The sequence below is a fragment of the Nothoprocta perdicaria genome, unplaced genomic scaffold (assembly GCF_003342845.1).
Source record: "Nothoprocta perdicaria isolate Ctin4 unplaced genomic scaffold, notPer1 scaffold_125, whole genome shotgun sequence".
Classification (NCBI taxonomy): domain Eukaryota; kingdom Metazoa; phylum Chordata; class Aves; order Tinamiformes; family Tinamidae; genus Nothoprocta; species Nothoprocta perdicaria.
Window position 1 is genome coordinate 177,892 of NW_020454372.1, and position 27,877 is coordinate 205,768.

Here is a 27,877-nt window from a genome sequence, read left to right on the forward strand (position 1 = left end):
GGCAGCTTTGATCCAAGGCTGCTGCTCTGCTTGGGTTGTTTCTAGAGTCACCATGGGGAAACAAAACTCCCCCGGGACACTGCGTCTCTTGAAAGGCTTTTTCAACAGCCTAAAAGAAGCAAAAATCCTGTTCACGGTGTTGTTCTGTACTTTTGRAAATGAGAAATGCAACCGCCATCCTACTGCTATGTTCCTGCTTCCAAAGGAAGTGCTTCCGTGGCTTCATTCCTACTGCTGATAGGAATCATTTCCTCTGCCCAGCTGCACTGTATGTGGTAAACTTTGGGACAAATCATAAATTGAATATAAAAGAGCAGTTTCACTGTGAAGTTTCTTTATGCAAATACTGTTGTATCTCGGTGGCACATAGAACAAATTTCACGGGAATGCAGCTGTGAAAGCATTCCTTTCTAATATTGCCATTTTCCTTAGGTACCAGTTCACTTCCTGTGCAGTCTCTTTATCTTGGCACAGGATATCTAAATCTCATTTCATTCAATCTACCAGATTTCACTTTATTCAGACAGTCACTTCAGTAAGGACAAAAAGATGGAAATCAGTATTTGAAAGCTTCCTTTCTCTGCTACAGTTCCTGGACTGTTCTGCAGCTCTTACCAAGTCACTGAGGCTTTTTTCTTCTTTATTTTCTTCCATCAAAATATCTGTCTAAATATCCTGAAGTCAAAAAGATGCTGCTACAACGTTGTTTGAAAGCCATTGAAGTGAAGGTCAGCAATAGCAAGATATAATCACTTTCGCCATAAATACTGAGGAATTCAGCTGGTTTAACACATTCAGTATTACATGAGTAGAAAGGGCCCAGCAAAAAATCTTACTTTAATGATTTTATTAACAGAATGGTGTAATATAGTTCCAGAATCTTGGAGATTAGCCTAGCTGGTCAGCAATCTGACCAGTCCAGTCATCTTTGTCATTTTTTATGTCAATCAGATGTTGTAGTTTTTTCAAAAGTAACTAAGATCTAATAATACTTAAATATTCCTCATTCCAAATCAGTTGTCTTTCTTCCTGCTTCTGCCTGCATCAAGATGATACGGTTATTTTGAGATGTTTTGTAAAATCATTATATTGATATGGATTTCTGATTGCACCAGATCTTCTGCAGTTTTGGTTTTATATTCATGATGCAGCTTCAAATCTTAGAGGCATCTGTCAAGGTACAGAAGCAGGAGAGTCACCAACATCACTGAAGGCTCAAGGAACCTTCTTTTGGGGGATTTGCAACAGAACTAGTTCATACTTATTTTTGGTATTTCATTCCACTTAATTCCCAGTAATTGACACACTGGGGTCCAAATTCTCATATTAAGTGACAGTGTAAAACATTGCATTTCTGGGGTACATAAGAATAATGTTTAATTCTAATAAGGCATAGTCTTATGGAAACTGTATTTACAGGAAAAGAGAAGTCAGGGTTTTCCTTCTCCTGTCCATGGCTTTTCCTCTTCCCTATTTGTATGTAGAAAAGTAAATCTTGCCCACATACTGAATGCTACACAAACATATAATTTCACTTTTTAAATTCATAATTGCACAATAAAAACTATTTTTCTGTATTTTCTGTTATAGTTGATACATAACATTCATCAGCACTTGTGCTATCTATAAACTTGAATCAGAGATTTACATACTAATTGTCTATCTTTATTTCAGGTCATTTAGGGGCATGGTAATAAATTCAAATTAATTTACTGTATGGAGTATACACACTCTCAGATCTCTGCCCTTTAACAGGACTATTTTTCAAGTTTGATGGTATAAATAAGCAGTTACACTGCAAAAGCTGATTTTCATTAGTGAGTAAGTAAGTGCATCATTTTCTTGAGGCCCGAAGACTTCCTCCTTTATCCTGGCAAATTGTTGCTTTCCAGGAGGGAGTTAACTCCTCAGCACCATGACTTCTGTTCCATGTCAGCAACACAGGAACTAATTCTCCTGCTTCAGTGGTGGAGCAAACAACCTATTGAAGCAGTTTTGTTTCACTAGCAAGAGAATTTCTCCCTCGCAGAGCATTTCAATTCAAACAACATTTCATTACCAAGTCCCTACATGGAGGCTTTATTCAAATGCTAAGCTAGTTACCACCTTAGTGAGAGTGATTCTTCTTGGCAATGAATGGATTAACTTACCTCGAGATTTTATTTCTACAATTACAGAGTAAAGTTTCTCCTGAAGCTGTTTCATGCACAGGGAGCCCTCGGAGCGATCATTCACCTCCTGTGGAGAGGACAGCCTCCACTGCGAGCAGTATCATTTCCATTCCAGACGAGTTTCTTCTAAGATACAGTGGTTCCATCTTGGCAGTGGTACAGCTTCATCACTACAGCGGGGGATTTAGCTATCCAATTTTGTTCATAGGATGTCAGTGGCATAAGAAAATTTCCGAATTATCCTTTTGCATAATGAACAGGGAGAAGTGCCAAAACGGTGGGGAGAGAAATCAATGGATTCTTTCTCAGAAAAAAAAAAAAGCAGATTCTACAATAAAATTGATTTGTCAATCACTGGAAAAAAAATAATTTCATGGTGTGGTGATTTGTAGGCTAAGAGTTAAATTCCAAAATGAGGTAGTGTACTTCCCAACACTGCAGATCACTGCATAATTCCTGCCAGTGAAGGAACAAACTCTTCCAAGTCTGGCAGTTTGAGTATGAATTCCCCTGCCTGTTGCCACTACAGTCAATATGATCACAGCAGCATGCATTTTTCCTACATTCAGAAAAAAAAAAAAAAAAAAGTGTTTTTGTGCCTGGAAGTGCTGATGCCTGTTAAAGGAGATTAGTCATCATGCCTGCTCATGAAAACTGTCTCTAAGAATTCTTGATTCCTGCACTTTTACTCCTTCAGTTAACTTGCACTTGTGGATCTACTTTATATTCTGGCACCCAGTCTTCATAAGAAAAGAGGGTGAGAAATCACAGAGGGTTTCTTTCTTCTGAACATTTTCAAGTAATTGCAGTCTGAAAACGTTAACTCTTCTTTCAGGAATTTAAAATGCTGTTCTGCCATTTTTTTTTCTTTTTTGTCTTGATAAGCAAATATAGCAGATGTGGATAGCTCATCTTCCTTTAGTTAAAGAGAGACAAAAAGAATCCAACTATACCAGATATTACAGCAAAGACTGGAAATATAACTTAATCGAACCTTACAGATTTCAAGGCCAGGAAGCTGTGTGCGATCTCTTCTTTTGCMTAACACAGACTGTAAGATTTTTCCGAAACAAATACCCTTTCAAATCCAAAGACAGWACCCATTTTTAGACTCTGGATTCTACTCTGGTTTCAGATTTCCAGAAGCTAAGCATAGCAAATTGTCAAGTTCTAGGTGTCTAGGACTCCAGCTGAATCAGGCCTTCCCTCTTCATGTGATAAAATGAAGTCTCATTCAAAATCAAGGTAAATCCCCTGAATTGTCACTTTAATTTGTACTGTCACTTGCGAGTTTTAGATATTTGGAGGATGTTATAGTATTGGCAGAATGAGATTTTGTGTCATTCATGGTAAAGCTATGGTGCCAGCAGTTTTCTCTTTCTATATAAAAGATGCTTGTCATTTTGTTCTTAAGCATGTTGTGAGGTTTGCAGTACACACTATCTAATACTTCTTTTTTTTGCTATAAATATTAAAATACAATTCATAAACATTCAAACAACTTGTTTCTGAAATGTCAGTAATGCTGACACACAAAATACCATTTTTGATGGAGTGTTTTTCCTTCTTTTCGTCCACTCATGCCTTTCTAATCATATAGACAGTTTTCAGCATTTCAGTCATGTAAATCACATCACTGGGTAATACTCAGCACTGTTGAATTTATGCTCATAAATCAATAGTTCTAACACTTTTTATTTACTATCTTTTCTCCTTCTGCATAGTCAATTTGAGCAACTCTTCTATGGATGGCAGCTGGAGAGGACATTTTACTCTCAACAGTGTATTTTTTATTTCATTTTCACCTTCACTTTTGATGTTACTTTAATATCCTCAGCAACAGCCAACATGCCTTACGGAACAGTCAGGAAGAGAAGAGATTCTCTTTCTCTGGAATTTCACCCAGAGTACCAACCCTTCTTCACAAAACTCAAGCCAATGGTTCACTATTGGAATCATCTATATTCCCTACACATCTCCAAGACCAAAGTTCCTCGAAGGGATAATCAGTGCAGTATCTGGATTACGTTGTATACAGCAGCTTGATAAGTCCTAGATGATGGGAATAGCAGAAATGTCTGAAGTTAGCACTATGGTCACCTTTGAAAAGATTATAATGAGGCAATGAATACTTACTTTTTTTTCAGACACCTTATTTTTCACAAATGTTTACCTTTTGGCTTCAATATTGCCTGCTTGGTTCAAGCTCAGGTTTATCTTTAGAAAAGGCTGAATGAAATACCATTTTCTTAAATTTTGTGTTGCGAGAATAGTCAGCAACAACATGGCAGGGCCTCACACACTGTATGATGTAGATGCCAAGCGATTCGCCTCCCTGCCAGGTGCACGTTTTCCATGGCCGCAGTTGTGTGCTAATGGAGGGAATGCGCACGCCACCCGGTGCCGCAGCTGCATCCTGGAACGTGTGGCCGTTCCACCTTTGCCTGCCGCTTCTCTCAGCACAGGAAAGAAACACATTGCAAGCTCAGCTGGAGGGACTAGTCCTAGGCTTGGATATTCCTTTCCATCACTCAGTCCTGGTAAAACTGGAGTAGCAGAGAAAGGGCTATTTTTTTTCCAGTTTGCCAGCTATGTGCTACTGGTAAAATAGGTAACACCTTATTCTGAGAAAAGCACTTCCTTTGCCTCTGTGTAAGGACAAAATAATGTATCTGTAAAAGCATAAGCAATTTCTGCTCCAGGAAAGCTCTGACTTGGCTATATGGTAAAGACATTTYACTCTGTATACAACAGACATAGAGTGACACTGCGCTACGGGCACGATCACCAAGTCATGCTGGCCATCCCTCTGAACCCATATTTTATATGTAGATGCTGCATTTTTGAGAGCACAAAGCCAGTCCTGAAAGGAGTGCACATYGGTAGCATAAACAGAGAATAAGCAGCCAGAGAAAAAGTAACATATTGCCCAGTGATGCAGTGTTAACAATCAACAGGAGAATATTCCTACCTCTGTTACAGACGGTCCCGAGTCTTCCTGCAGCAAAACCTTAGACATTAGAGCCCAGCTATCATCACTGGCAATGCAGCAGTGACTGCTACCCAGCACCAGAATCTGCTCACAGAAGTGATTAGTAACATCTAATATGGAGTTTAGTGCTCTCATGCCACCAATAAGCCTTGTGGCTATCATTAGAGGGGGGAAAGCTAAGAAACACAAACAYCCAGTAGAGGCTCATACAATTGCAAAAAATCAATAATATTTTCAAAATGYTGTGATGATTAATTTAGCGGCATAAAGAGGAGACCTAGATCAGTCCTCCTTCCAGAGYATGCCTCTGATCTTTTCTCCCACAACAGCAAGTAAAACTATTTCCAATGCTTGGACGGTTTGTTGGGTGCTAGTTKTACGGGCGTGGGGTTTTAGCTGGAGTCTTGCTGGTCCATCTATCCCATTAATTTTTGTTGGCTGAGATCTGAGACTTACACGCCCTTTCCTCTCAGAAATAATTTCTAAATTTATCTTCAGATGAGGAAAGGAAGATCAATGCTCAAGCTAGAGATGGTAAGCTATGACTAATCTAATATTCATTGTTATTTTGACAAATGTTCTCTTGGTAATTGATAAAATATCAGCTAATCCTCACAGTTTATGGTCTCAGCAGAGCAAGAGATAAATAGTTCAGCCTTTGCTACATCACTCATGTGGATGGACTTAAAAAATAGCACTTACAGAGGATGTTCGGTGAATGCTTTGTACTAACTCAGAAAGACAGTCTAGTAACTGTGGTGGTCAGCAAATGACTCTAACAAAAGTTAAACACCAGGAAAATATTTGAAATGGTAAGGGTAGATAGGAATCAGTATGAGAAAAGATATTCTTAAACCAGCTGAAAACACTGTAGTGTTTAAAACCCATTTGTAGAGGAGTAAGTATGACAAAGTGCATAGGAGATAAGTGACTTTTCATTAAGCTTTTCAATGGCAAAGCATCACATACCCTAGACCTTTATATAAATGGTAAGTAATAGTACTTTGCCAACAATAAAGTAAGCAAGCAACGATTTATATTAAAAAGCAATTAAATGGTATTAAATTTTGATGAACTGAGAAAATAGGTTGGTTTAGGCTCTGTGCCATCAATGCTGTTTCTCTACTTCAGCAGTGGGAAAGATGAAAGCAGACACAATAGTTAGAAAAAAATGGAAAACTTGCATAGGAAGAGAGCACGTTTTTGCTTATATCCCAGGTACTGCATGCTTGGAGGAATATTTGCTGTCCTTAGTCAGGGGAAGGACAGGCCCATTTCTGCCTGGTCTCTGTGCCAAGGGGAACTGAGCACAGTCTGAGACATGAAGCAGCCCTCAGACAGGTGGAGACAGGCATGGCTCAGTGGGACCTGGCCCTGGGAAAAAAGCTATAGGTGACTGTCAAATAAATAATGTGTGGATTCTGTTAATAACAGATTTAAGTTGGTCCCAGAGGAGGCTACCTTCACGTTTGGTTTTGGCACATAGCTAACTAGCTGAGGTCCCAGAAGCAAGACTTCAGGGACTTTGCCCTTGGGCAGACAGCGTAACGCCAGCTCATGCTTATGGGACACACATGGTTCAGCCCACACGCTSGCAGGGAAGCAGGACCTTAACCTTCTTCTGTAGGAGTTAAGGCAGACTTGGATGTAGGTGCTGAACTGGAGAGGGCTGTGCCAGGCCCAGGTAGACTCCAGGTGTGGCACAGGAAGGCTTTAGCCTGGCCCTAGAGCGCTAGGCCTGGATTAAAGACCACGGTAACACAGGCTGGATCAAAACAGGCAATAAACAAGGTCTGTCACCAGCCAAGGACTCCCCTTGCCCCCCGAGGCAGGTCTGAGGAGTGCTCCCTGCCAGCACCACCAGCCAGAGGAGGCTTTGGAGAAAGAGGTGTCCCCTTCCCTAATGCGCTTCATCCCACTTGAAGCTCTGACAGGGCAGGTGAGCCAAGCCCCTTGCGAAAGAAAAAGCTTCTTTTTTATTTTATTTTTTCTCCTTTTTCCATTTATCCTTCGGGCGGGCAGCGCCGGGGCCTGGGCACTCCCCTCGGCCACCATTGCGCAGCCCTCCGCGGAGTCCCGCTTCCTCCCCTCCTCCGCCGCCGCCTCGGGGCCGGCTGGTGGCGGTGGCGCTGAGGGGGGAAGAGGAGGAGGAGGAGGAGGAGGAGGAAGGCGAGCGCCTCCGGCCGGCGCTCGCCCCAGTGCGGGCGCCGCTCGCCGCCGGCCGGCAGAGGCGGGAGGCCGCGGAGCCGGCGCCGCGCGGGTTAAAGCGCCGTGGGCTCCGCGCCGGCGGGGACGGGGTTAAGCGCCTGGCGGCGGCTGCTGCCACTCGGCTCCGCGCTCCGTTACAGCGGGAAGATGGCGACGGAAGGCGCGAGCGGAGAGCCGGGCTCCGGCGCCCGGGAGGACGCGGCGGCCACGGCAGCGGTAACGGGGCATGGGCGGGAGCGGGGCTTGCGCCGAGCCGGGGCGAGGAGGCTCCGCGCGGGCACGGGGCGAAGCGGCGCTGCGGGACCAGCCTCCCGCGCTCCCGCCCGCCCTTCTCCCCCGGGGCGGGACGGGGCTCGGCTGCGGCGGGGGACCCGCCGCAGCCGAGCCCCGTCCCGCCCCGGGGGAGAAGGCAGCGAGCGAGGGTGGCGGTGCCGCCATCCGCGCCCCCCCTGCGGGCTCCCCCCATTGTTCCCGCCGCTGCCCGGGCTCGGCGGCGAAGGGCGCTGGCCGCCCAGGGCGCCCCGTGCACTCCGAGCCCCCCCAGCTCCATCGGCAGCGAGGAGCGGGGCCGGGGGGCTGCGCCCCGACACCCGAGCCGTGAGCCCTGCCCGGCTGCTCCCCGCCGCTCGCGCCCTCCTCGGCCGCTCGCAGGGCCCGGGGCAGCGGCGGGAGCAGCTCCCCGCCTAAAAGCCGTGAGGAAAACCCGGCTCGTGGCTTTGCAGCAGGTGCTCGGGGGAGGACGGGGACAGGGAGCGTCCCGTGGAGCCTTTCCCTGCGCTGCTGCTGGGTGTGCCGGCGATGGGGCTGCTCCTCGGGCCGGGAGGGCAGAAGTTCCCGGCCTCCAGCGGCCACCTCGGCGTGTCCAGCCTGGCCTCCCACCTGTGTCCTGAGCCTGGACCCTGCAGGGCGCTTGGGAACCGTCTCCCTCCCATCTCCTTCCCCAGGGGAGACTATCCAGGCTCGGTGCTGTTCCTGGGGCTTGTCTGGGGTTAATGGGCTTGTGCTGAGGGTCCGGTTGGCACTTACTGGTGAGAAGTGGAGGGGACAGTCCCCGCCAGGCTGCCYTCTCCGGAGCTGCGGATGCTTTTCCCTCTAACAAACACCCTGGTTAGGATAATAACACAATAGAATCCTGCCTGACACTGAGCCGTTTCGGAAGGTAACCAGCCAAGGGGGAGAATGGTGCTAGTTGCTGTGAAATCGAGGATATTGTTATTATTTGTGGTGTTTTCTTCTGAACATAGAGTTTCCTCTCTGAAACTGGGCTCTAACCATGCTTTAGATTCCAGAGTCCTAAAAATCCAAATAAGAAAAAGAAATAACCTTTATTTAGTAAATATATATAACACCACTGTCTTTAAAAATGACTTAACTTTGATATAGATGAATATTAAGGTAAAAATCATAAAATCCAACCATAAAATACTTTGAAAAATAATTTTAAGCAAAAATTTATTTACGATGTTTCTTTAATATATCCATATTGTTATTATGTTAAGTTCCTAGTATCTTAAGATCCTAATATCTTAACTCAAAACGGAGCTCATACGYATTACCTAATATTGCACTTTTGGGTGATGTAGTGTAAGTTGCTCATTCAGTTTGATGATCTAATTGCCTAAGGTAAAAGCAATAGCTCTACAATGCACACTGTTTTTAAAATGTACCTCTATTTAAAAATAAATATATATTAGAAGATAACCTCCATGTTCCTCACTAACTTAAGTAGTAGCTGCTCTTAAGCGCTAACAAAATATTTTAAAATGTCTTCTATTTTTGATTTGCCTTCAGTTCTTAAATATTTGTTATTCCTTGTCTATTTTTCCCCTTGATGGTATAAACTTTGGATTTTTGGTTTCCTTTTATTTCTTGTATGGAAAGGAAAAAATAAACTATTCTATGCAATGAAAAGGTTTCAGAAATATTTATACAATAGTCTTCCTTTTGTATGGTTATTCTGAAGAGCTTAATTTCTATCTTAAGATACAAARTTATGAATTGAATTATCTTGTTTGCCATCAGGATTACAGTAAGCATCCAGGTGACTATTTTATAAGTCACACTAAACTTCAGATTGTAATGAAATAATGTATTTTCAGTATAGTTTTAGATTTTTCATTATTTAGTTCTARGAACCCTGAATGCACACACAGTGCAGTGAAAAACTGTGGAAATGATCATTTGTCATGGTAATATACTATTGTGTCAGATACTATTGTGTAGGTAGGAGGTATGTAACAGTAGACAGTACAGTAGGATTTTCTTGTACTAAATGCTGGTATGATTGCATCTTGGGATGCTATCAGTAGCATCACTGGGAAAAAAGGGTCTTTTTTTGCTTCTCTTAAAAACAGTGTGGAAAAGGATAAAAAAAGACCCCATATATATATATATATATATGTATGTATTTATATATATATATATATATTCACCAAGGAATTTGACTGAAAGTAAAATCTAGGGATTTTGCCTAAAAAAAATCTAGGGTGTTCTATAAGGCATTACAGTTTCCCAACTGCGAACCCAACTGTCTTGTCATTCTGAGTTTCCTTTGATGAAGCACAGCAGTTGCTGTGCTCACCAGCTCTTTCCGACAGAAATACTGGTGTTTTTTCCATGATAGGAACAATAAGGAAGATGACATGGGACTGAGACAGATCCTCTTTCATAGCTACACTGGTTTGCACTGGAGCCACTGGAATTGTATTGGTGCAGTGTAAACTTGAACTGAGGGGAAAGTGTGTCTTTCAGGTTAGCTTTGAATGACTTTTACCTGTATAATATCTACTAATAATGCTATACAATAGTAAGAAATAATCCACCTTAACTTTGTTCTTGTTCTTTAAACATCAAGCACCAGCCTGCAGCGAGTAAAGGTCTGGCCTGTCGAATGTTTGAGCTTCAGTGAAACAAAGACTATGAAAAGCCTGTCCTGTCAAGCAGAATTTGGTAAAATTATTCAGTAAAAACATGCAGTACAAGCTTTCTGTTTAGAATTTCACTTGACCAGTGATTGAAAGCATAAATTATGCTTTTCTCTAAATGAGGGCCCCTTCTGCCATCTAAAAAACTTTCCGTAAAGAGAATATTTGTAGGCTGGAGTGTTGACTTCCCTGAAGTCAGTTAGAATTTTGCTATTGGCTTCATTAGTCGAATTTCATTGGGAGTTGATGTGCACATAAATGAAAGGATTGGTTGCTAGTCTRTATTCAAGAAGCAAGAGAGTTTTGTTTCTTGAAGTAATTCTGTATGTCGTTGCGCTGTTTTAGTGGAAGGTAGTGGAAGAGATAGGATATAATTTATGAAATATTAGATCTACAGTTTATAGCCTGTTTGTATGTTCCTGCTGTCCTGCAGCAAGCTCCAGTCTATGTTAATTGTATTAAAAATTGTTAACAAAATACATGGAGATGCATTCTGTGACACATTGTGGTGGGATTTTGTAGGCTTGCACGCTTAGTTTGGTGTATTCTGGATCTGTCGGTCTCTAAGGCGGCTTGTAGTGGAATTGCTACCCTGGTCAATATAGGGGAATGTGAATAATGCTTTGGTCAGGTCGGTTATGCGGGGCGGCTTAGGTAAACTGCTTATCTGAAAAAGGCTGCAAGTAGCAGAGACTGAGACCAGAGCCCTTGAGAGGAAAGGCKGTGTGTCTTATTGTGGACTGCATTCTGGAGAAAGGGTCACTGGCAAAAGGTGATCCTAATTCAACTCTGSTGATCCTAACATGAAACAAGGTCTTGGTGTATTGTTACTGTTCAGAGGAGGGGTTTTCATCTGGTGGGACAGCAAGGCTGTAGCAGCACAGTAGAGGAGTTCAGACATGCAAGTGGAAGGGGGCGGTGGCAGAAGATAAATCTGTTGGAGTCCTGCTACTGTTCTATATCTTCTCTGAGAGACCAGACTCCATCCATCTTGCAGAAATACCCATTTTGCCTTGCTCTGCAACCTCCTCTCTCCCCCATATCCCCTTGTGCTGACCTACAGCATTGCCTGTCCTATGTGTTCTGCTCCCTGACCTGCAACCACAACCTCTCCTCCCCTGTTGAAAAGGTACAGGAGGTTGAGGAAAGAAAGCGTCTACATGTAGTCTGCTTTGTAAATATTTGTCTCTTTTCCAAGCGTGGACTTGTCGCACTGTCATTAAAGTTGAAGCCCAAGGGGCAATGCTGTGAGTCAGTGTGGGCAAGTGGCTGGTGGAGCACGTCTGGAAGATGCAGTGTGTTCTTCCTTCTGCCCTAATCAATTGAACTTGATTGGGGTAAGCATGGGGAAGAACGGCAATGTTTTGGTCTCAGAGGTGATATAATGAGTTAGAAATGGAGATGGAAGTGGAGAAACTGGAAGGGCAAGGGGGCATTCGGAGTTTAGGAAAACTGCAGTTTGAGGGATGCATGCCCACACACCGCATTGGAAAAAACAGAGGCATTGATTACAGAACCCTTGTAATAGACCTGAGTATGTAAATAGGAAGGTGTCRAGTAGGATTTGGTAGGAGATTCTCTCTTTGGTGTGTAAACTGCAGGTTCTTGGGTCTTGAGTTTGGTTCCAACATAAAATTGTGAAGGAATTAAAAAGAGCTCTAAAGATAACTTCAAGAGTATATACCTATGTCTAGATCCAATCATATACTATTTGTCTCAGGAGTAACCTTTCTGAAACTGACTTTCTGGCTAGAAAAAGCCCGTTAACTTTAAGCGGTAGGATAAACATGGTCACTGGAAAGTCGTGGGTCTGAATCCATAAAAAGAACTTGGGTACTTAACTGATACTGAAGTCAATGATACCTAAATACATTTGAGTGTTGATGGTTTGCAAGTATGCTTTAACAGTTATGGGACTATCTGGATATGTATCAAGTCTTTTTTTTTATTATTTTTTGTCTTTAAAAAAAAATCTTGTTAAGTATTTTTGCAATTAATACTACAGCTGTTAAAAGTTTTACTGTTAGCCCGAGGCAAAAAGCTGCAGCGGGTAAATAAAAAGTCCCCCAAATTAAAATAAGGGAAGAAAAAATCTTAAAAAGAAATTGATGGACAGCAAGGGAGCTGTGCTTGAGGAGGATGAGAACAGAATAAGCAAGTAACTTTGTGATGAACAATCCAGTAAAAAATCAGTGAAGTAATGGATGTGAATAATTAAATGCATGTTAAGTTCCCTCATGGTCCTTAGTTATACTTGTCTTACATTTTTATATTTTATGTAAGTTCTTCAGAACTTACTTCAGAAGCACTTCTTTTATGTAAGTACTTTTATGTAAGTAGTTAAGAAGTTAGGAAAGTTATCTTCAGATGATATTCTCTGCTGCAAGAAAGCTCAAGCAAGACTGGATGCTAGCTATCCCAACTCAGTGGTTCTAAAACCTTTTAGGTTTTACTGCCTTTTTTTTTGTTTGTTTTGTTCTGTTTTGTTGTTTTCTTCCTGTGCTTGCACCTCTGTCGCCCATCTCCAAGCACATTGACATAAAGACAGGTCAATGTAGCTTAAATGTTGAAAGCAAAAAAATTGTGTGGTCTCTAGAGCCTGCATGAGCACTGTATGGGCATTGTGCTTACTTCTTTCAGTACCCTGAGCACTTGCAGAGCTTTCTGTATTGGAATAGGATTGGGATTCATTTGAGCACATGCCTGTGTTTACACTGAGCTGGTTCTTCAGACTTCCTTTTAGAGTCAGCAAAGAAAGAAGTGCTTATGATCTGTTTTATAAAACAAAATGGTCTGCTTTAGATATCTACTATAGGACAGAATTGTGAACTCTGAGCAAAGTGAGTAGATATGTGACTCTTGGAGGTTCAAGATGTCTGTATTTAGGTGTTTACATGTATGCACTGTGTTTAATATCCCGTTATGGTCAGTGTAATGAATACAGTCGGTCAGTGTGATGAATACAGTTGGTGGAGCCTTGAGCAACTCCTTCTGGTGGCTGGTCAGCTGGATAGTCCTTGGCTGTTTTGAATAGCTCTCTATGGACAGTAATAGCAGATTAGGCAGCACTCTCCTGCACTCACAGGCAGCTTTGGGTGTCTTAATCCTTGCCTGAGTGCTCCCTACAGTTGTCCACTTAGAAGTGTTAACAGCTTTTGAGATGCTCGAAGGTATCCTGGCTGCCACCCACTGTCAATCCAGATGGCTGGATGATTCTCCTAAATCCTGTGTCATATATTCCTGTCCTGGAAAGATCTTTCTGATCAGCAGGACATCTCAAATTGAATACTTAATTGTAGGCAGCTAAAGAGAACTAGTCAAAATATGCTTGGGCTTGATTTGAATTCTTTGATTTGAATTTGTGTGTGTGTGTATTCAGTATTGTAAAATGTGTGAATTGCAGTTTCTCTCATGCAGTGGTTTCATGGGTCTGATGCTAATGATGGCTTCATAGCTATCATGATATTAAAAATTTACTCTCTATGGTCTAATAAATAATAGCAAATCATTTTGTTTTTAAAACCTCTAGACGATTCTTGTCTGTGTTTAATGGAGCTCAATATAAAATATGTAACAAATATAGATATGCACCTTTCCGTTCTCATCTAAAATGACTTTTTGACAGCTTTTCCCTGTGTGTTTTCTTGTACACCATTTTTTTTATATTTCTCTTCTCCTCCAGCTTTCCACCTCAATCTTCAATTATACCCTACAGTTTTCTTACTCAATTCCTGCATTATTGCCCAGCTCCCTCTCTAAGAAGACTATATACTGCTTTTTGAGGAGGAAGGAGCTTTCTTTTCCCTTAGCCATTTGTGTTTAATCTACAGCTAAATTGCACTTTGCTTCTGCTCTGCTTAAAGGAAATCAGAAAGCTGGAACTTTGCTATCTGCTGGCCTCTGCTAGAGGCAGCTGAGTCTGTGTTGGCAGCTGTGGCAGCCCAAGGAGCTGCACTCCGGGCTTCTCGAGTGCCCACTAGTATCTCCTGGGCAAAGTGAGACTGTCGCCAGTCCCTGACAGTGAACTTGTGGGGCGGGGGCAGGAAGAAGGGATGAAGAGAAAAGGAGAACAAATTGAATCCTGAAGGCTTTTGCTATCACTGTCTTATTTAAGTGCAAAAGAGTCCTCCTTTCAGTTCCTTTGCCTCTTGATGACCTTGCCCTTCAGGGATATGTTCCATGCTTTTTCCATCTTTTCTAAAGATGATGGAGTGGGGGAAATGCCTGTTCCGTCTGATGATTGATGCTCTATCTCAGCCCTCTCCTACCTGGCTAATATGCTTTTGTTTTCTTTTTGGCTCATGTTAGAGCCAGATATTTAGTCTTTTATGATATAGGTTATCATTTTTATCATATCAGAAGTTTCTTACAGGACATGCTAAATGCGTTTTGACTGATTGACTCTTTGCTGTATGTACTTGATTTCAGCCAACACAAGCTCCTTGCAAAATGTATGTGCAAATAAAATATGGAGTTTTAGACACTTGGGGAAGAGAAGCCGTAGTCTTTTTCCAGCACTTATTTTTCTCAATCACATAAAAGAGACTTTTTAAAAACCCTGAAAAGCATGGGAGAGAAAATTGTCTTGTATTTGAGTTGTGTACGCTAAATTTCACCCTCAGGTAACAAATTCCTACATTGGTGTTGTGAAACCAATATAATGAATGGCTTGCTAGGTGCTTGTTAAATTGTTCCATCTGGGCACTGGACAAGATATATGGTAGCCAAGTCTCGAGTGACATATAAATGATGAGACTTTATTTACTAGAGATGTAGAACGTATGAGTTTATTGGAAGATGTTAGGAAGATTGCTTTTCTCAATCTAAATATTATTTTCTGTAATGTAAGCAAACAGTGCTCCATATGAGCAGCTACAAGCAAGCCTGCCATGACTGATATCCCAGGTGCCAGATGATGGCAAGCAGAAGTGATTAAGAGGCAAGATAGTTGTATTTAATACTTTTGTTTACCCAAATCTTGAATAATATTATACAACCATGTCTTGGAAATACATTGACCTGGGCAGACTGGACAGCTGGGCAGTGAGAAACCTCTTCAAGTTCAACAAGGACAAGTGCAGGGTCCTGCTCCTGGGGAGGAATARCCCCAGACATCAGTACAGGCTGGGGACTGACCTTCTGCAGAGCAGCCCTGCGGAGAGGGACCTGGRCGTCATGGTGCATGACAAGATGACCATGAGGCAGCAGTGTGCCCTGGTGGCCAAGRAGGCCAACGGGATCCTGGGGTGCATTAAGAAGAGCGTCTCCAGCAGGTCGAGGGAGGTGATCGTCCCCTATACACAGCCCTGGTGAGGCCACATCTGGAGACTGTGTCCAGTTCTGGGCTCCCCAGTACAAGAGGGATGTGGAGCTGCTGGAGAGAGTCCAGCACAGGGCTACSAGGATGATCAGAGGCCTGGAACATCTGCCCTATGAGCAAAGGCTGAGGGAGCTGGGCCTGTTCAGCCTGGAGAAGAGRAGGCTGAGGGGGGACCTGATCAGTGTCTATAAATACCTCAAGGGAGGCAGTGAGGAGGAGGGGGCCGGCCTCTTTTCAGTGGTGGACAGCGAAAGGACTASAGGAGATGGCCACAAACTGGGGCACCAAAAGTTCCACAGGACCTTAAGGAAACACTTCTTTACAGTGAGGGAGACAGAGCCCTGGAACAGGCTGCCCAGAGAGGTTGTGGAGTCTCCTTCTTTGGAGATCTTTMAAACCTGCTTGGGCGCAGCSCTGTGCCACGTGCKCTAGGTGACCCTGCGTGTGCAGAGGGGTTGGACTAGATGACCTCTAGAGGTCCCTTCCAACCTTAAGCATTCTATGATTAAATCTTTAAACTCTGGATTTTGTTCAGGTTAGGGTGAACTACCTTGCAGCTTTGTATGTGTTGATTTGAAGGTATATGTGACCRAAGGTGTGGTGGCATCTTCAGCCACTGCCATGTACACTCTTAGTGTCTGGTGACTCAAGACTGCTTATCCATAATAAGTTTAAGATGACCTTAAACTTTTCAATCCTTAAGTACTGGAAAAACACATTCATTCCAGTTTCAAAATTTGCCAGACATTTATGATAAGAAAGCCTCAATAGGCTTAGCATAATTCTTAAGCAACATTTGAAAAATGATAGCCCATTTTCGTATTTTATGATGAAATAGTGATGCATGTCTGACTGATGCCATTTATCTAACACTAAAACAATATTTCCATAAAGGCAGGCAGTTAATTAGGACCATAAGTTCCTTTCTTTCTACCCCAAACAGCTTTTAAATTCTTTATTTCTCTTTTTGTGTGTCTCTTGATCCATTATTGGACATCAGTTTGAGGGGATTTTTTTTCCCATATATACATGAAGGTCTGTGAGATAGAAATAGTAGATTGGAATTTGTTTATTTTTGTCCTCTGTTAAATAAGTTTGAGGCATCAAGCAAAAGTAGCTGGTAGCATATTCCCAACAGGAGGTAGTTCTTGCACAATTTGAGCTGTGGAATGTTTTGATACAGGAAGATGTGGATTCGAAAATTACATAGATACTCAAAAAGCAGTGGGGCAAATTCACAGCAGGTTTCTCGGTCAAGGGCTGCTACATGCAAAATTGCTGTTGCTGGCCTAGGAGGTCCTTAAGCCTCAAATGGGTGGAGGCTGCGAGGGTGACTGTGCGCTTGTCCTGTTCGGGTGCTGRTTCCAGGGTGTCCATGATTTGTTGCTGCTGGAGACAGGTACTAGGCTAAGTGGGGCTTTTAGTCTGATACGCTGTAACTGTTCATGTGCAACGTCGTTTTCCTTGTTCTTGCTTCAGGTTCTTAGCTTGGGAATATAAAAGCTRCATATGTCTTTTCAATTGTCTTTTATGTGCATTTATTTATATGTAACTTTAAATTATAAGATAGCACTTTCAATGTCTGTTGCTGCCTTTTCATGTGCTCTACTTTGGTAGTATGTACTTGGGTAAAATTTACTTTAATTGCTTGATCAGATGGTTAATTAAAAATCTCATCCCTGTATCACATATGTTGAATAATGCCTCAGGTTTTTTAAGAACATAAGAGTGTTTTCTTCACTTATGTCTTTAGTTTAACTCTTGTGGAAGACCATGATAAAGTTTTACTTGTGATGTAGCATCAATGTTTTGGTGAAGAGCTGCCCTCTTTTGCTAAAAAGCCTTGAGGGCTGCCTTTGGTCAGAAGAGGAAAGCATATTTTAGAAAGAGAAGACAGCCTAGTGGTTAAACCACTAAATGGAGACTCCAAAGACTGCTGCTAAATATTGAGTTTTGCCCTGCTTACTTCCTGTGTGGTTTGGAGAAAAGTACTTAATATCTTTGCATCAGTTTTCCATCATGAAAAATAAAAGTTAAAAGGATCTTATTTGAATAAATTAAATGATGTGCTTAGAGACCATGAAATGGTTCATGGAAGAAGGAAAATGGATCATCAGGTCCTACTATCTGCCTGAACTAAGTTTAGTAGTTAAAGATGCTGAGATTGAATTCTACTACAATCTATGGAGAGAAAAATGGGGCTAGAATATATGARGAATTATATGTTCATCAGAAGTCATGACAGAATGACTTCTAGAGACTTTGCAGTTTATTCAGCGACAGACTGGTGAGCAATGTATAGAAYTGTGAGGAGCATTGTGAGAAGCTGTTGCAGCATATGTTAGCAAAAAGCCTTCAGAAAAAAACCTTTATTTTATTTTTCTTGATCCCTTTCGGTGAAGGGTGAGAGGTATCTTCAGGTCAGAGAGATTGCAGACCCATGCAGCAAAAATACAGGATAATTCCTGGTCAGCCTGAACTTTCTTTTTGGTTGGAGTCGGATGGCTCTGTGCCCAAAGCAGTTACACTTGTTACAATGAGTAGTTCAATGATTTGTCCTCTTTCTGGTCCATGCTGTTCAAATAAAAATACAAGTTCAATATGATGTTCATCGAATAAAAATAAATAAGGTTTTGGCATATAGATTTTCCCAGCCATTTATGCACATCTGTGTGCATTGGATTTACTCTGGATTCCTTTTCTTATTTTGTGCTTGAAACAACTGGAGCTTTTAAGGAACTTTGATCTGTGACTTCCTCTCCCATCCTGAAGAAAGAACAACTGTTTTGCACTCCCCTTGCCTTGAGAAAGTAGAAACGTTCCTTGCTTTATTCTTTATTGGATTTTCCTTACAAGAAGATAATCCCTTGCGTAGCTGAATTCTTAAATTATGAAATGTTCCCCCCCCCCCCCCCCCCCCCCACTCCCCCAGCATCAGATCTGAACCAGACCTCCTGGACCAGACTAAGGGTTCAGGAGGCCCAGGGTTCTGACAGAATTAAGACAGGACAGCACTAGGAGATGGTGTTTAGAGAGAAAACATCAACCTAATCATGTCCTAGGTCCCTTCCTTTTCTACTCCCTTGGTATCTTGTAATTATTTTATATCCCTTAAAATATTCCCCTTCATGTTTTGCTAGATGTTCCCTGGTGTTGCTGTTGTAAGACGCAGCGAACAACAGGTTTATATTCAGCTTTGTGACTTTGCAGTTCAGTAATTCCCTTCTTCCTCCACACTTCTAAAGAGAAGACTTCCAACCTYACAACTTTTCCTCAGTTTAAATAAAAAGAGATGGATGCTATAGATTTGACCTTATGTCCTGCAAACTAAACCACGTCAAGTTAAGGATGTTTGAGGAACCTATGATTAGGACTTGACATGTCTATTTTTTATTTAAAATAACTAATACAGTCATTTAATAAGTTAATCAGTGTTTTGTTTCTTACAGAAAAGAGAATTTGATGTGGATAACCTAAGCAAATCCGAGCTGCGCATGCTCTTGAGTGTAATGGAAGGCGAGCTGGAAGCCCGAGACCTTGTAATTGAAGCCTTGCGGGTAGGTTACAGGATTATTTTTTAGATTCTGTATTTGTTGCTTCACTTTTACTGTGCWTAGAACATGAGTAGAAAGATAAATTGTGTTTTTCTTTCAATAAGAGTTCATGTTTCTTAAATCTCAGTAATCATAAATTCCTGTTGAATTGTTTCTGCTTTGTAACTTCATAATTTGGGTATAAAACAAAATTTAGTATAAAGTATCCACAAAAATCAGAGAAATTTTTTCTTGTTGAGGGGAGAAAAAGGCAAAATGACTACTTAAATTCTGCTGTGTGGTAGAATCAGTTATTTTTGAAAGGAAGGAATAATTTCAAAGTAATATTAAGTCCATTCTTTATTTGTTCTGATGGTCTCTATATTTGTGTACATCTAATGTATTCAATACATTCATCTTCTGCAAGATGGGAAGAGGGACAATTTAAGTGTCTGATTTGGGAAAAGTTTTTTTTAAAAAGAAAAGTTTAAATATAACTTTTATATATCATATAAAATAAAAGTGAGTTCTAAAAGCACTCACAAGTGATTGATTAGATTTTTTTGCCATGCTAGAAGTATATGTAAGTTTCTGCTTTAGCAGCTTGCACGCTGAAGGGCAGTGTACGATTTGGAAAATGTACGAGCAGAACTGTTTTAATCAAAAGAAATTTTATGGCTATAATAAGCATGAACAGATTTTTTTTWAAATTTAAAATTGATCATGAGCAGAATAAAATTCAACAGAGTTGCAGAACAGACCTCAGGTTTAGGGGGAAAACGGTCCTATGTGTATTGAAAATATGTATAGTTTGGTAGTTGGATAGAGGCAAATAATGGCCTTTAGGATCTCTTAAAACAAAATCTCTGTATAATAAAATACATTTCATACTAAGTGTTAGTAATGTATTTATAATGATTATGAGGGAATATTGGAACATTTTCCATTTGTAATATCACAGTAAGAATTGTAGCCCCATTTCTATTCGGTTTTAATTTGTTTTGTTAAGGTTTCAGCTCACTTTATGCAAATGGTGCTTTCAATTAGCTGTCCCTGATGTATCTGTATTAATAACAGAAGAATTTTGGTGCATAAACATCTAACAAAAATGCGATTTCCATTTTGTAAAGGCAATAAGACTCTGGAAGCAGTATGTTTCTGAGAGATTACAAGACTTTCAAGTTGCTTGGTGTTTGGCCTTCAGGTATATACACGTCTTGAAAAGTACTGCCTTTTTATTTAGCAGCTTTAAAATTTCACATCTACATCTCATTTACTCAGAACAGGATATTTTATTTTCTCTGACTATCATGATAAGATTATATAGAAGTAATAAGAAGGGGAAACAATTGCACACCTAATTCAGAATACCTTTTTTGACTATTCTAGTGTTAGAGGAGTGCAAATAGAATATTCAGGTAATTTTCTTTAATATATATTCATGAGCCAGCTAAAATAGTAAAGTATCTCATATCTGCTTAACAGATGATGGATATATTGCTGTTGAATGAAATACAGAAAAATGAATGCAGTACACATTTGTTCACTGGGAACATTAAATGTTCAGCGCAGTGCAATCACAGGAGGAAAGAAGCCTCTATTACTGATTGCCAGGCACCTGCTAAAGCTTGTAGTAATTAACAGTGTCTTTTTGGTGACTAGTAGAGAGATAAAAGCAAAACATCACACAGAATCACATAAGATGGAGAAATACTGATTTTTTTTTTTTCTCCTGCTTCTAAGTTCACAGTTTCTGCACTTTTTAGTGTAACACCCAAATTAAAATCCATGTGGAGTTTACCTTTTTAGCCATACTGAGAAACTTGGAAATTATATCTGCTGAAGAGTTGGGAGCCTAAAATCTTGGAACCTGAATTACTTCAAGTCAGCAATACCAGAAGTTGGAGCTTTCAAGCAGTCCCTGAAATAAGCTACTAGCTACTGTAGCTTATTTCCTGTAGACTTAGCTAAATTTAGGTCTATTTTAAAAGTGAGTAGCAGGAAAACTCCATGGAAATTTTGCTCAATTTGATACCGACTCTGAATACTTTTGTTTCAACTTATTGACAATCATGTCTTGTGCACTGTAGTTTAAATGGTACTTAAACAGTAGTTAGAAGTAGACTCATTCAGTAGTAAAGAAGCATAAATGTATTTAAAGTAGGTGCMATTTTCCTTGTGATATATATATTTAATTGGTTAAACTTAGGGAAAAATGTTCAGTTGCTGCAGTACAGTATCATTAGAACTCTTCTTAAAAGATTTTTCACAAAGTGAATATGTTTAATAACTACTACCTATTAATTCATACATATATTATTCGTTCTGCAGCAGTTATAATAACGTAATTGTATCTAAATTCTACAGTCCGCTAACAGGACTGTACTTGATTATCAGCATATTCAAACTAGATTTCTTCCAGATGTCAGTCCTTAATGTCCTGTAAGTTATTGTAATTCTAAAGTCCATGTGACTTGAGTTGTGTGTATCCTCTTGAGAGATCTGAGTGTTTATAAAACTGGTTGTTGCAGTGTAGGCTTTACCGGAGACACTGAATAATACTTTGTTTTCCTTACTAAAGGAAATTTGTTTTGGTTAGGATGCAAGATAGTATTAACTTGAACATTTGTCCAAAAGAAACATTAATTGTTTTGAAGCCAGTTTTGATAAATATTGTGAGTTTTATTTCTACATTCATGAAACAGCTTTTAATAGTTATAAGCAAATGGCTTGCATACAAGGGAGAGGATTCTTATGTCACTATGCCTGCTACTGCAGGCAGATATTACATATGTTTCAAAAAGTGATCAGACTTTTTTTAGGAAAGGATTCCCTTCTAAACTCCACTTACGCCTGAGGTTCTTTCAATTTCAATAGCAATCAATTTCTTTGATATGTCACAAGCTGCTCATTCGTAGTCTTAGTAGTGCCAAGTAACACATGTATATTTCATAAACACATGYATATATCAAATTTTTCCTCTCATTTTTTAGCTGTTGTGTTATAGATTAATTTATAAGTAGTTCTATATGGTCTTGCACTTTTAAGAATTGAATCTTGATTTATCAATTATCTGTATCTCTTGGTTGTCATTGCATTTGCTTCTGTAGAGTCACATAAGTTTAAATTCATCAATTCTAAGTGAATAGGCCTTTATCCATACTAATTTTTACAGAGTTTCACTCAAGGTTTGTAAAATTTGTGCAATTGATTCCACTCACTTGTAGGGAGTGTCTCTCCTGGAAAATCCTGGTATTATAGGAGAAGTTCTTGATCACGGAAGGACTGATAACACACAGTATATTTAGTTAAAACTTGATCCATTTGGTGCACTGTGAATAACCCACATCTAGCATGAATTTGCAGGTTTTTCTAAAGTTCTCGGATATATTAGAGTTTATGAATTTTATTTGTCTAGAAAACAAGTTATGAAAAGAGCACACCCACATTCTACATCCATTGATGAGATATGTTTCATGTTGACTCTTCCAGGAGCATAGTTTCCTGGTCCCAGATGTTTCTCTCCTGGTGTGTAGGCTGTCCCATAGCAATGAACACCTTGCCCACAGTACTCACTGCTGAAATCAAACACTGATTTATTTCAGTGAATTAAGGACTAAGAACTAGGGTGCTAGAATAATATTTGTGGATCAGACATGAAGTTGAAACTTGTTCCTTGCAGTTTTTTGTGATGTGTGTATACTAGGTATACGTTGTGGAGTAATCATTTAAACTATTTTTAAAATTTTGTTTTATATTCTTTTTTTCTCATCTTGGAAATTTTCTTTTCAGGATCAGTTTAACAATCTTGCTATTGTTAAGAGTGTAATTTGTCTGTGTGGGTTCTGGTGTATTAAGTAGAAACACTGCTGATATCTTACTTTTGTGGAGAATTTAACAACCTAATAGCTTGTAGAAATCCAAAATGGTATATTTTGACTACGTATGTTCTGTATTTGTAGCTTTTGCATAAATGCCAACAAAATCATATACAGATTTAGRAGTTGATAAAAATTTGGAATTTAATTTCTTTCCTGTTGTGTCAGTTAGTACTGCTGTGATACTGTTATTCTGAAAAGGAAAGAACTTAGATTTGAGAATTATGTTTCTTCATTTCTAGCTGACTATTTATAGAGTATTCTATCATAAAAGGAATTTGTATTTCATATTTTTCTTTTTTTTTTGGTGTTTTCACATGTCTTAGAAAATAACAATCAACTTCTCATATATCATTTGGTTTTTTAAGATGTTGCCTAACATGTTTTGCTTTAAAATGTAGTTCTAGGAAATGAAAATAGAGAAAAAATAGAGAATATCTTAAGAGTTTGTTACTTTGCTTTAAAAATAAGTAGATAATAAAAAGTGAGAAATGCCGATTGGTTGCATTTGTGGAAATCTTGTTAAACTAATTTGTTGTCTCGGGGCGGGGCGGGGGGGAGATAAAAGATGTAGTTAGTAATAGTGTTAATGTGATGGATTTTTATTAAGGCTTTTGAATTTGTGCTACGTGATAAACTGGAAAGTACCAAACCCGTAGTGGCACATCTTAGCAATAATTAATTTTAGAGGATTTCTGTACATAATGGAATATGTTTCCATTGTATTTTGTATAAATGATTGATATATTGAAGTTTGGTTTGAAACAAAAAGCTTTAAATTCGAGCTATATTCAGAAGAAATATACCAGTTACATTTGTCTACTTCTATATTTTCATGATACATGATTACTCTTGTTCTTTTATAGTGTATACAACTGATGATACATAATGACACATAGCATTGTTGGTTATTTTTTCCAAAGTAAAGGATATWACCTCCTGATTCAGTGACTGAAACGTTATCTTACTGGATCAATATCTCTTATTATTACTGTAATAAAGTGGCTTTGTTCGATAAATAAGAAGAAGTGGTAAGATTTTTTTGTCCTTAGCATGTCTGTCTTATGGCATACTCTGACCTGTGCAATATATAATCATATTATTTGGATGAATTATCTCTATTTGAACCCTTTTTAAAGAAAGGATTACGTGGAAGTTGGAAGTCAGAGAAATTTGGATTTGAAAAGAGACACAGCAAGTGTCAACTAGAGCAATTTAGGTGGCTGGAGAATTTCAGCCTTGTGACGACCAGAATCCTTGGAAGAGCAGATATTTGTCACATTTCAGGTCAAATTTCCAGATTTACTCTCCAAGTGAACAGTTAAATTGTTGTTGAGGGCATTGTTCATGTTCATCTCAATGAACGTGATCTTTGTAAATCTTTCTAATTATAGTGAATGATTTGAGATAGTTCTTTTTTAATCTGTAATGTCTTTACTTTAGTAGGCCCATGATGTGGATTGCCCTGCAGTTTAATTGAAGTTCAGATTAGTGTTTCAATCATTAGAGTTGCTTCATTAATAAGCACTAGCATGCTGTTTAACTGCAATTTGGAAAAACATACAATGGAAAAAAAAAAGTCTTGACTGTCACTGCTGCCTGCATCTGTCTCAATTATTCTACTAAACTGCCTGCGTAGAGTAAAGGGATAATATATTCCCAATGTAGAGGTAATATGGCCACATATTCAAGACACTGGCCTGGCCTCACACAACTGTGACCTCAAATACAGCCCTCATTTTTTTTTTTCTAGCCATAAAGTCATCACTGCATCTGCTTGCTTACCCAAGGATTTTTTTAAAGTGCTTTGACCCTCATATGATGAATTGAAGTGCTAGTGTCAGCTATCAAGCATGGAATTATAAAGACTAAATATTGTGCTTAGTGGTGATTTTCTCATAAAGTTAAATCACTAATGGGTTACTTTTCCTTTAAAATGATATAAAGCCTACTTATCTGGGATTTCCTTTTTTATATTTAATTTCATTTATATATACATTTTATGTGTATAATTTCATTTGTCTATGTAAGTAGGTGGTGAATGGAAAGGTGAAAATTTATATTATACTTAGTGCTGTGGAATTCATTAATTACTGTGGAAAAAAAAGCAAATTCTGCTTGTACTAGGTTTTGCAATATATTTCACTGCATAGATTTAGAAAAAAWTATTTTGTTGGGAAAATCAGCATTGTGTATTTCAAAATACAATGTCTAAAAGAATTGTCAATACTAACAGATATTTTTGTTTCTTTAAAGGTAAGTACAAATTAGTGATATTATATGGAGCAATATCTTTTCTCTGAGATTAAGAGAGATCTGAGTCACAGATTCACAGATTCACAGAATATTTAAGGTTGGAAGGGACCTCTACAGATCATCTAGTCCAACCTTCCTGCTCAAGCAGGCACACCTACAGCATGTGGCACAGGGTGGCATCCAGGCGGGTTTTGAAGACTTCCAGAGTGGATTCTATGCATGTGATGACAGGGAGAGCAGGACAGTATGAGGATGACAAGGTGATATTAGCTCTGCTGCTTCAGAGTTGTAAAGCCCTACTATATTTTGTTTCTACAGTGCTTTCCTAAGGAAGCCTTACCTTCTGTATAGGTGTTTGCAACAATATTGTGTAGCCCTTTAGCCAGTTTCTGGAAAATTGCCTTCACAGTTTCAAAAATAAATAGTTTCATAAAAGCAGACAAATGTTTAAGAGAAGTCGTACTGTTTAGCTTTCATAGTTGAAGGAATGGTTGAGATTAATGTGAAGATTATGTCTGCATTATTAGACACCATATATAAAGCACAGTGTCAGGGCAAAGCACTAATTTAGATGCTCGGAGAATTGAAGTTAAGCTGTCTAAGTTTATAAAAAGATAAGCAAGAAGAAATAAATCTGCTATGGAATTTATTTCTTCTGCTATGGAATTTATTTCTTCTGCAAGAATTGTTCAGTGCAGTCTATCTTCCTGAATCTAATCAGCTTAGACAGGCCTGCAGGCTAATCAATAGAGCTGAAAATGAATCATACTTTTCTATATTATGTCTGAATAGGAGATCCATACTAGATAACTTCTGACGTCCCTAGCAAGGTATGTGAGTTCTTAAAGAACAGWTGCCAAATTGTGTAGGGAAAATGCAGGTGCTAATATAATGAGATATACATCTAGGAAGATAATTATAAAATTACAAGAGTACCTGAAAGGTTAAAGAATTAATYTTTAAAGTTTTTGTGAGTCTCTATTCTTGATGGACATAAATTAATGCCTGATATGTTACATRATGTGTAACAGCTCACACTCATAATTAAGTTTGCATTCTAATAGCTTTTTCTTAAAAAAAGTAAAAACCTCAAGATTTAAAAATAAGGACAAACAACTTCTAAAGTACAGTGATTACTGATATCATTTAACACTTGTAGATTACGAAACATCACTTTAAAATAGATTATAATACATTGTAACAGACAGTTCTCAGGGTCCCTCTGCAATTAATCATTTTCCAATATTCAGGATATCAGTTTCAGTTTCAAGTTCTATATTTTAAAATTAGTCTTTTAAAAAAAAGAGTAATTTGTTTTGAAATGATAGGATATTTTCAGATATTTTTGTGAAAGTTTCAGATGAAAAGGAAAAATATTCTATTTTCAAAGGTATAATAGTATAAACCAACATTGAACATTGGAAAGCTATGCTCCATTTTTTTCAAAAAAATATGTATCATCAAATAGAATATTGTTTTGCAAAGTGATAGGTTTTAGAGTAAAAAATGTGTGTTTGTACTAGTATTGTATTAGAAAATTACTTACTAGTGGTATGGGTAGCTTAYAAGATGTTGTGGTTTTCTGGATTATATATATAACACAAAATGTGTGTTTGTTTATATGGGTAAATGTATTAAGTGAACTACATGAAATAAAATGCACTTCATTTAAAGCATTYAAACCTTAGCATTTAAACCTCAGCATTTAAATCAGCAAAAGCTAACGCAACAGTAAAGGAAAGGCTGTAAAATTAAAGGACAATTTTATAATTTGTTCTTGATACTGTCAGAGCCCATGTTATTAATTTGGAAATACTGTTTATGGTATTGCTAGACTGGCTTAACATACATATTTTGTTTAAAGGATCATTGCTGATGCCTATAAAAGTAATTACGTACAGTCGGTGTTTTCTCAGTAGATACATTTCTGCACAATCATCAATAAATATTTATCTTTTGTGCAAGATGAACAGTTAAAATGAACTATGTTTGAATTTCCTTTTAAGGCATAGCTGTATTTCTAGCATTCCATTATAAATGGAGGCCAGCCTTGCCGGTGCCAGTGGCTGCTGGAGCTGTATCCGTGGYGGTGCTGAGTCTGCCGGTCAGGGAGAGCCTGCTGTTTGGGCATCTCCTCTTCCAGAAGCCAGTGGCAATACATAATTTTTAGCAGTGTCAGACTGCTTCTAGTAGTTAGCTGTTATTTGCCAAAGGCATCTTTGCTCAATAAGCCCTGTGCAAAGCACAGCGTTTAGTAAAGCGTATTGAAACAGTCCCGTATGGATGTTGTTTTCTAAGCCCTCTGCTACTCGGGTCGGTCTCCTGATTCCACAGCTTCCTAAAATTGGAGAGTCCAGTATGAAAACTCTGAACTGGCCTCACATTGTAAACTTCCCTTTCATGCTTTCCTTTTAACAGTGACTGTTAAACTGACAATAGTCTCTTCTTACTTTTGATATAAGATCTGAATATCTTTAATGTTGTCAGGCATGTAACTGCTAATTTATTTGCAGACACTCTGCTTGTTACTTGCTTTATTCCTCCTACCTCATTTGATCTGTCTGCGTACTTCACTTTAAATTAGCTAGTTGCAAT

The 27,877-nt window shown here is 39.3% G+C and overlaps 1 protein-coding gene across 1 annotated transcript in view; it reads left to right on the forward strand.

Annotated features, from left to right (window-relative positions):
• Positions 1-7,518: 7,518 nt before the first annotated feature.
• The window catches only part of CTTNBP2 (cortactin binding protein 2), a 78,200-nt gene continuing 57,841 nt past the window's right edge, over positions 7,519-27,877 (forward strand). Inside the window, exons 1-2 of the mRNA XM_026033220.1 lie at positions 7,519-7,587; positions 19,065-19,172. Coding sequence (XP_025889005.1) covers positions 7,519-7,587; positions 19,065-19,172 — 177 coding nt within the window. The remainder of the gene's footprint in view (positions 7,588-19,064; positions 19,173-27,877) is intronic.